At 32.2% G+C, this 10,867-nt stretch overlaps 1 protein-coding gene across 1 annotated transcript in view; it reads right to left on the bottom strand.

Moving 5' to 3' along the window:
• Nucleotides 1-1,442: 1,442 nt before the first annotated feature.
• sptlc2a (serine palmitoyltransferase, long chain base subunit 2a) overlaps nucleotides 1,443-10,867 on the bottom strand; it is a 34,222-nt gene continuing 24,797 nt past the window's right edge. Inside the window, exons 11-12 of the mRNA XM_051132868.1 lie at nucleotides 8,338-8,467; nucleotides 1,443-5,118 (exon numbers count right to left, since the gene is read on the bottom strand). Of these exons, the coding sequence (XP_050988825.1) occupies nucleotides 4,999-5,118; nucleotides 8,338-8,467 (250 nt within the window). The 3' untranslated portion in view covers nucleotides 1,443-4,998. The remainder of the gene's footprint in view (nucleotides 5,119-8,337; nucleotides 8,468-10,867) is intronic.

Raw genomic sequence — 10,867 nt, 5'->3', positions numbered from 1 at the left:
ACATTAATAATAATGAGAATTGGTACTTGAGCAAATTAGCATATTAGAATGATTTTTGGAGGATCATGTGACACTGAAAACTAGAGTAATGTTGCTGAAGATTCTGCTTTGCCACCACAAAAAAATTACATTTGAAAATATAATAAAATCTGTTTTAAATTGTAGTAATACTTCATAATATTACTTTTGTTATATATTGTCTTTGTATGTGAATTTAAATAATGCAGCCTTGCTGACTTTTGACAACATTAAATCTTACTAAATATATTAACATTTTATGAAAGATTTCAAAAACTGTACAGTATAAACTAAATCTATTTTTATATAGTGTGTGTGTGTATATATACAGTAGTCAACATTTGAAGTGGATCAAAACCTTTCATCAAAGTTGTCCTAAAACCAAAACAATACACCGTTCTTGTCTTAGGACAACTTTAATGGACTTTTTTGATCCACTTCGAATGTTGACTACTGTATATATATATATATATATTGTATTTCTGTGGTCAAAGCTATGTGATCAAATCATTCAAATATGCTGATTTGCTGTTCAAGAAACTTTTTTTTATTATTTACATTATCACCAAAATTTAAACCAGCTGAGCAAATTTTTTTCAGAATTCTTTGATGAATAGAAAGATCCAAAGATCAGCATTTATCTGAAATAAAAAGCTTTTGTAACATTATACACTATACCATTCAAAAGTTTGGAGTTAAATTTTTTTGGGGGAAAGAAATTATAGAAATGAATACTGTTATGTAGCAAGGATGCTTTAAATAAAAAAAATAAATAAATAAATTACAGATTTGAATTACAAAAGTTTTCTATTTCAGATAAATGCTGTTCTTCTGAACTTTCTATTCATGAAAAAATTCTACTCCGCTGTTTTCAACATAATAATAATAATAATAATAATAATAAATGTTTTTTTGAGCAGCAAATCAGAATATTAGAATGATTTCTGAAGGATCATGTGACTGGAGTAATGATGCTAAAAATTCAGTGTTGAAATCACAGGAAAAATTACATTTTAAAATATATTACATTTGAAAGCAGTTATTTTAAATAGTAAAACTATTGTACTTTGGATCATATAAATATAGGCTTGGTGAGCAGAAGACACCACTTTAAAAAAAAACAAAAAAATCTTACGGTTCAAAAACTTTTGACTGGTAGTATAAAATCTACAATATTTTCATTATTTTGTGAATTGCGTAAATTGAAGCTTTGCCAACAATCTATTCCAAGAAGCTTAATATGTACAGTATGTTTCCTCTAATGTGGTCTTGTGGTCATTTATATGAAGTCCTCTGAGGTATTAAACTATCGCATTTGTAATCTAGCAGCCACTGGATTACCAATATAATTTAATTGTGAAGTTGTGATGGTATAGAAATGTGCAAAATGTAAAGTGAGAAACAGACACAAAAGACCTTAACAATACATTTAGACATAGTAATTTAATTTCCTTAGAGGAGTGGAACAACCCCTGAACTGATGAAGCCCACAGTGTACTTTGATTCAAAAGTAGGTCTTAAAAACAGTATGCACTACAGGCAACAAAATCCAAGTCATATTAGAACACATACAGTGAATGTACTGGTAAAGCATGTGTTTTAAGTTTTAAGTTAGATTAATCTTTCTTAAATGTCAGTTTTTATATTTATAAGAAAAAAATATATGATTGTTTCCATCCTTTGCTTTTTTAAAAAACATCTCTCAATCTGTGTAGTTTCTCATCTGGTTACATATAAATGAACACAGGTTAAAAAATGGTTAAAAACAAACATCCCTGGATTTTGATGTTGTATAAGACTTGTGGTAAATGAAATACATGGGAGAACATACTACCCCACAGGACCAAAGCAACAGAAGCCACAAAACAGAACATAGAGTGTACAGTTCAGCACCTTTGAAGCGTCATAAACCAGCAGATTCAGTGATTACATCCCACATGCTTTGCTGGGAATATTAAAATGATAGAAAAGTACTCATCAGTAGTATGTGCACTGAGAGCATGCACATCATGCATGTGCATATAAGAGGATATCTGGAGCTGCCGTTGATGATTAAAGTACACTTCTCCAAAAAATAAAAGATATGAAACATGAATAATAAATAAATATGTACATTAAAGAAACATATACATAACATAAAGCTCCATTATGAACGTTGGAAATCATAAGACAACGAACTTCAATTAATATTGAGGAAAGCTTATAAAACTACACAATAAAAACTCTTGAGAGAAAGCAAACTTATTAGTTTTTCATGGCATTGCATTCATACACTAATAAGTCACTATTAAAATAGTTATCAGAGTTGCATGTCAAAGAATCAAAACATTTAGAATTAGCTGGAAATGTATTCACCATCAGCCAATCCAAGACATAATTAAAGTCAAAAGTTTACATACACCTTGCAGAATCTGCAAAATGTTAATCATTTTACCAAAATAAGAGGAATCATACAAAATGCATGTTATTTTTTATTTAGTACTGACATGAATAAGCCATTTCACATAAGGGCATTCACATATAGTGCACAAGAGAAAATAATAGCTGAATTTATAAAAATGACTCCATTCAAAAGTTTACATACGCTTGATTCTTAATATTGTGTTGTTAACTGAATGATCCACAGCTGTGTTTTTTTTTTGTTTAGTGACTGTTGCCCTGAACAGTTAAACTGTTAAAAAGGTCCCACAAATTCTTTGGTTTCCAACAATGACTATGATTTTGAGATCACTCATATGCAACTATTACAGAAGGTTCAAACGCTCGCTAATGCTTTAGAAGGAAACACAATGCATTAAAATGCAGGGGGTGAAAACTTTTGAAACGAATGAAGATGCGTACTTTTTTTTTTTTATTTTGCCTAAATATCATATTTTTTTCCATTTAGTACTGCCCTTCAGAAGCTACAGAAGATACTTACATGTTTCCCAGAAGACAAAATTACCTAAATTTACCCTGATCTTCAAATTCTAAAAGTTTTCACCCCCCAGCTCTTAATGCATCATTTTTCTTTCTGAAGCATCAGTGAGCGTTTGAACCTTCTGTAATAGTTGCATATGAGACCCTCAGTTGTCCTCAGTATGAAGAGATGGAGCTCAAAATCATACAGTCATTGTTGGAAAAGGTTCAAATACACAAAAATGCTGAAAAACCTGAATTTTTTTTCTGAAGAACAGCGGGCAGTTTAACTGTTCAGGACAAACAAGGGACTCATGAACAACTATCACTAAACAAAAAAACACAGCTGTGGATCATTCAGGTAAAAACACAGTATTGAGATTTAAGTGTATGTACATTTTTATAAATTCAAGTATTATTTTCTCTATATTGTGAAATATAGAGAATGTGAAATATCTTATTCCGGTCAGTACTAAATAAAAAAATAACATGCATTTTGTATGATCCCTCCTATTTTGGTAAAATAATTAACATTTTGTAGATTCTGCAAGGTGTATGTAAACTTTTGACTTCAACTGCAGATGAGTTTGTTCCTTCCTCAGAACAGATTTGGAGAAATTTTGCATCACTTGCTCTCCAAAGGATCCTCTGTAGTGAATGGGTGCCGTCAAAATGAGAGCCCAAACAGCTCATTTAAAAAAAAAAAAAAAAAAAAAAACAAGTAATCCACACGACTCCAGTCCATCAATTATAGTCTTGAGGACTGAAAAGCTGCATGTTTGTAATATATCTTCTATCCATAATATTGCTTTATCCAATTAAAGTTGTCTAAATCAGGAGAGAAATACGCACAGATCAAGCAGCTTTTAAGCAAAATCAATCCAAAACATTTCTAAACAAATATGCTGGTGGATTTTTATGTTCGAGGATAACAGGGAATGGACTTTTATTATGGATTGAGGACATGCATTTTGGCTGGAAGTTAAAAAGGCTTGATGGATTTCTTATAAACATGTTGCTTTTTGCTTCCCATGAATTTAACTGATGGACTGGAGGAGTAATCATGTGGATTACTTGTGAATTATTGTGATGTGTTTATCAGCCGTCTGAACTCATTCTGACAGCACCCACTGACTACAGAGGATCCACTGGCGAGCAAGAGATTTGCCATTTCATCAAATCAATGAAAAAGCAAACTCTTCTACATCTTGGATAACCTGACGGTGAGTAAACTTCCTGAGAATGTACATTTTTGGGTGAACGATTTGTTTAAAGTTGTAGTTTCTACAAGGTTTTGGATTCCTACCGCACAACTTGCGCTGCAGCTTTGGAGATAATGCATATAATCAGCATCCAAGTTTCTTCAGAGGTGAAAATTTGATAAATACGCATGTTTCTACCTAAGCTTCCCTCAGACATAACCAACATCGCCCTCTGCGATTTGTATCTCGATGAAAAAATAAATATCTTGGTAACATAAGAAAAACGATAGCCAGATTGAAGCAAGACACCAGAGCTGGCCGCAAGTCAAAATCTGTGGAAACAACAACAACTGCAGAGCCAAGTAGTGGAGGTTTTGGAGTTTGATTTAGGTAACACAGTGAATGTACTGACAATGCAATAAGAAGAACCTGTAATTCCTTTCATAGGTCAGGATCCTCGGAATTATGGGTTCGCCGCCAGTCTGTTCTCACTTACTAGAGAAAGAAAAAAGTCTCAATGGTTTTTGTACACAAAAACGGTTTTGAAGGCTGCAGTGACATATGGCTTTAGCAAGTACACAAGCAGCTCAAAGCCTCCTGCGGCTGGCAGAGAAAAATCAAAGTATTTACTCCCTTAAACGAATGCCGCAAACAGACCCCAAACCTCACGTCAAAACGAAACTGAGGTGACAAATGTAGTAGAGGAAACTTGGGGCATTTCTTTTTCTAAAAGCATCAGTGTTTCATGAGCTTCATGTGTTAAAATAAAGATGATATACCTATGTTTAAAAAAAAAGAGTTATATTTATTAAGTGGTTCGCTGCTTCCTTTTGGAGAGCAGAAGATGAGCAGTGCACATTTGGTTCAGATAGCAAGTTTGTCACTCTTCGTTCTCCTCATATGTGGTCTCGTCAAAGGGCCGGTCCAACGAGGGAAGAACTTTGCGGCGCGAATACTTCAGCTGCAGCAGATCGCCGACTTCACTGATCACATCCAGCGCCTGAAAACAATCAACATGCTCCATTACTTTCATGGTTACACATGTAAGTCATAACATGCTAATGCTGAGAAGGAGCTGCCACCTACCATGCAGTGCTTTAAAAGCTGGCTATAATATATTGATATAGTCATGGCAAAGCTAGTTGCATTATTTATACTACAATTGATTCCACACAGATTTCTGGTTTAAGTTACTATGAAACGCACAAAATGTCATTTAAGGAAACTTGTTCATTTTTGAAGAAATGTAAGACTGTATGCACTAGGGCGGATCGATTTATTTTATATTCACAATACATTCATGATTAATTAAGCAACACTGTAAAAAAATGCAATGAGATTTTGGACGTTCAGAGAACTGATTCAAAACTTTGATTCAATGATTCATTTGAATCATCACTCAAAAATGTTCATATAAATCTCTGTTTGACATCCGTCACATATTACAATGTTTCAGCCAAAAATGTTGATACCGGTATTTTTGTGCATATAAATGAAACAATTTAATATTCATATTTAAATACCATTTAAATATTCTTTTGTGCATTTGTGGGTAAAAGCGGTGTTAATACTTAAAACTAGATTTTTATTATTATTTATTACTGAATTTTACTGGTTATTTTGTTTGAAATTACTGTTTCAGAAAATAAAATTAAAAATAATAAGTAGACATAATGTAGGATACATTAAAATAAAATAATATAGGACAAATACATAAATCAAGATATATACTAAATATCACTAAAAAGCTAAAAATATATATTTTTTTCCAGCCCTAAAACCTTAAAAACCTTTTTATGGACTCTGTACAATCTTACTCATTCATCAGTTGCAGAAATGCTAGAAAATATGACAAAAGGACACTGAAAAATAAAATAAAATAATAAAATAAAATAAAATAAAATAAAGATAATACCAAATAAATAAATAAATAAATAAATAATAATAATAATAATAATAATATTTAAAATCCAAGAAATGTACTAAATAATCACCAAAAAGCACCAAAAATACGGTGGTTTATATTTTCATTAAACTGTCCAGCCATAAACCACTCAAACAAAATATCATCAAAAGGCTAAAAAAGTATTGTTAGTACTTTAAAACTAGATTTTTACTACTATTTATTACTAGATTTTTCTATTTGCATTAAACATTTCAAATCTACTTATCAAAAATGTCTGCCAAGTTGAAATGATGGTTTCTATGATTTTAAAATAAAATAAAATAAAATAAAATAAAATAAATAAATAAATAAATAAATCCAACCATAATTTTATGTACTTTCTACAATTTTAGTCATTCGTCAATGGAAGAAATTATAATAATTAAATATGTTATAATATTATATATAATATAATATAATATAATATATAATTAAATATTATATATATATTATTAATTATTATATAATTAAATATGTCAGAAGGACACTGAATAAAACAAAATAAGACAAAATAAATACAATAATAAATAAAATAAAATAAAATAAAATAAAGGATAATATTAAAGGATAAAAAAAAAAAAAAAAATCAAGATATGTACTACATTTTCAACAAAATGCAACACAGATAGCATGATATATTTTTTCATTAAACTTTCCAGCCCTAAACCATTCAAACTAAATATCACCAAAAGGCTAAAAAAGTTGTTAGTACTTTAAAATAAGATTTTACTATTTGCATTAAACATTTTAAATCTACTTATCAAAAATGTCTGTCTGGTTGAAATGATGGTTTCTCTGAATAAGTAGACAAAGTAGAATACATTAAAATAAAATAACATAGGACAAATATATAAATCAAGACATATACTAAATATCACCAAAAGGCTATAAAATATATTGTGACAATTTTTGTCCACTCCTAAAACTCTAAATTTGATGTACTTTCTACAATCTCAGTCATTCATCACTGGAAGAAATGCTAGAAAATATGACAAAAGGACACTAAATAAAAAAATTAAATAAAACAAATTAAAATAAAATAAAGATAATACCACAAAAATCAAGATATGTATTAAATATTCACCCAAAAACATATGGTGGTATATTTTACCATTAAAATGACCAGCCCTAATCCCTTCAAAAAAAAAAAAAAAATCACCAAAAGGCTATAAAATATATTGTGACATTTTTTCCAGCCCTGAAACCTTCAAACTTTTGTTACGCACTTTGTACAATCTTAGTCATTCATTCCTGGAAGAAATGCAAGAAAATGTGTCAGAATGAAAAAAAGAAAATTAAAATAAATTAAAAATAGGATACTACAAAGAGAGAGAGAGAGAGAAAAATAAAAATCAAGATATGTACTAAATCACCAAAAAGCAACAAAAATATGGTGACATTTTTCCATTAAACTGCCCAGCCCTACACGTCTTAGTCATTAATTCCTGGAAGAAAATATGTCAGAAGGACACCGATTAAAAAATAAAATAAAAAAAGACATCCATAAATAATCATCAAAAGTGACAAAAATATATAGTGATATTTTTTCATTAAACTGTCCAGGCTCCCTTTGTTATGCACTTTGTACAATCTCAGCCATTCAGCAATGGAAGAAATGCAAGAAAACATGTCAGAAGGACACTGAAAAATGTGTTGACGTGATAACTGGTCACATCAAAGTGCACAGTGTTTTCTTAAGCACGGGGAGGGGGGCCCGACGGCCGGTGTGCTTTTCACCATAGTTAAATCAAAGTGTCCTTGGGGAGGCAGATTAAGATGCTCTTTGATCTGCTGCCAGTGCAGACCCCTGTGGCAGGCGCTGCTTATGTAAACCCCTCAACGGCGGCCTCAGTCAAGACCTGCATTAATTTATAGCGCAGGACAGTTTGAGGAGGAGCCTGGAATTCTTCAGACAGTGATTATTTTCAAACATAAAAGTTGTATCAGGTTTGAAGTACTACATTTCAGAAGATTGATGGACAGGGGTTTGAACCTGACGTACGGAGACGACAGACGTTTCTGGTCTGAAAGTCTTCCTTCTTGAAATGTAAAGCACATTTCAGCCCAGCTCACTCTATGCGGCTCTGTACTTCGACCAAAACATCAGTATGTCATCAAAGCTCATAGGTTTTTTCCACTAAGTCAACATATTCCATTGTAAACACTAAAATTCATGGCATGAGAAACAAAGCCTAGTAAAAAGCGTACAATGCTGCTTTTGAAGTGATCTAAATTATTGGATGTACTCGCTGTGGCGAGAAAACGAGTAGTTACCCTGTCCAGCATTTCCTTGGTGTGGGCCGCAGAGATACAGAAGCGGGCTCTGGACTCTATGATCGGCGTGGCTGGGAAGCCCACCACCACTACTCCAATGTTTCTCTTCAACATCTCCCGACCAAACGCCCTGGAAACGCAGACACAGCCTCATCAATTTTCAAGAAAACATTTAAGAAGTTCCTTCCAAACTAAGCTTTCCCTTATGCGCTTGTTTTTGTTCTATTATGAGACACTATTATGAATCTATTATGAGTGTAATCTATTTGGGTTTATTTGGACGTTTATAGACCTGAAACCTTGTTAAACAAGAAATTTGTCTTACTAGAGTATTACTTCACCTACAAATGAAAATTCAGCCATTATTTATTCACCCTCATGTCATTTTAAACAAGTATGCGGTTTAAAAAAATTTGTAATTGAAATAAAATATAAATATTAGATAAACTAAACTTAAAGGGGTCATGAACTGCCTTTGTTTATTATTTTGTACTGTTCTCTGAGGTCCACTTATAATCAAGACCTTTACATAAAAAACATCATAATTTAGATGTAATAGGCTATTTTCTGTCCTGCTTTTATCCCCCTTCAGCAAAACGCTCTGTTTGAATAGGCGTGTCGTATTATAGACTCAAAAGTAACTGCCCACTGCTATGATTGGCTAACAGCATGCATTCATTCCTCATAGATGGACGACGCTTGGATTTAGGTTTAAAACACAAATAGCTCAGTAAATATCAAACGATCTGTCCTGTTGTTTTCAGTGCCATCTTTATCGTTTGGTTTCTGCGTAGACCTGTGCCTCTCTGGTAAACGTTAAGCGCTGTCAATCTTCCTCTGCGGAGGCGGTGCTTAATCTACCTATTACATCGTAGAGTACAACATTCCAAAAGCTGTTGTTTTTGCAGACTGCCTTTAATATAAGCTGTTTTTAGACTAACGACAAAGTTTTGAGTTCTGAAACTTACAGGATGTTTTAATAACACAATGACCTCTTATATGTGACCCTGGACCACAAAACCAGTCTTAAGTCGCTGGGGTATATTTGTAGCAATAGCCAACAATACATTGTATGGGTCAAAATTATTGATTTTTCTTTTATGCCAAAACTCATTAGGATATTAAGTAAAGATCATATTCCATGAAGATATTTTGTAAAATTCCTACTGTAAATATATCAAAACTTAATTTGTGATTACTAATATGCATTGCTAAGAACTTCATTTGAACAACTTTAAAGGTGATTTTCTCCGTATTTTGATTTTTTTTGCACCCTCCATTTTCAGATTTTCAAATAGTTGTATCTCGGCCAAATATTGGTCTATTATAGCAAACCACACATCAGTGGAAAGCTTATTTATTCAGATTTTTTTGAAAAATGTTGAAAAATTGACACTTATGACTGGTCCAGGGTCACATATGTCAAAAGATCAAGGCAATTTTGGTTTATTAGTTCATCACCCCTTTAAAAAATAATCTGCAAAAATTAGAAATGTCCTAGTAACTAACTAAAACCAAGTTTTTGAAACTAAAACTGACATAAAAAAGTAATTAGAACTATTAGAAATATTTAAAATGAAACGTAAAATGACAAAAGCTTAGAAAATACTAACATTTTAACTGAAACTAAATGCTGTTTTCGCTACAGAAATGTAAATAAATAATCAGAGACACTATTAATGTCTTATAAGCTCTTAAAATTTGTTTTAAAAAGTGCATTAAAAATTAAAATGAAAACTGAAATTATAAAAATATATGCCAATTCAAAATTTTAAAGGATTAGTCATTCCAGAATTAAAAATTCCTGATAATTTACTCACCCCTTATATCAAGATGTTCATGTCTTTCTTCAGTCAAAATTAGGGTTTTTGAGGAAAACATAGTGGACTTCAGTGGGGATCAACGAGTTGAAGGTCGGAATTGCAGTTTCAATGGAGCTTCGAAGGGCTCTACACAATCCCAGCCGAGGAATAAGGGTCTTATCTAGAGAAACAATCAGTTTCTCTAGATAAGAAAAAAAAAATTGTTATACTTTTTAACCACAAATGGAACACTGGAACTGGAAAACACTGGAAAGGTCACGTGTGATGTAGGCCGAAGTACAGACCCAGCGTTTACAAAGTGAACGTGCAAAGAAAGTCAAACGCCCTTTACAAAAAAGGTAAAACAACAATGTTGGACGATTTTGAAGTTGGAGTAGCAAATGAGATTTTTTCGGCATACCGTATCTTTTTGAACTGAAGTACACTGACAAAGAACTAACCGTGTGTGACCTTTCCATTGTGATTACGTCATGCATGAAGTTGCAGACGCAGAACTAGTGCAAGACCATTTGTGACCGATCGTTTCACTAGATAAGACCCTTATTACTGGGCTGGGAAGTCCTTTCAAGCTGTGTTGAAACTGCAATTCGGACTTTCAACCTGCTGATCCCAACTGAAGTCCACTATATGGAGAAAAATCCTGGAATGTTTACCTCAAAAACCTTAATTCCTTTTTGACGAGGGAAAGAAAGATATGAACATCTTGG

This window comes from Labeo rohita, chromosome 17 (genome assembly GCF_022985175.1).
Source record: "Labeo rohita strain BAU-BD-2019 chromosome 17, IGBB_LRoh.1.0, whole genome shotgun sequence".
NCBI classification, from domain to species: Eukaryota; Metazoa; Chordata; class Actinopteri; order Cypriniformes; family Cyprinidae; genus Labeo; species Labeo rohita.
This window is presented reverse-complemented; position numbering and strand designations above follow the sequence as displayed.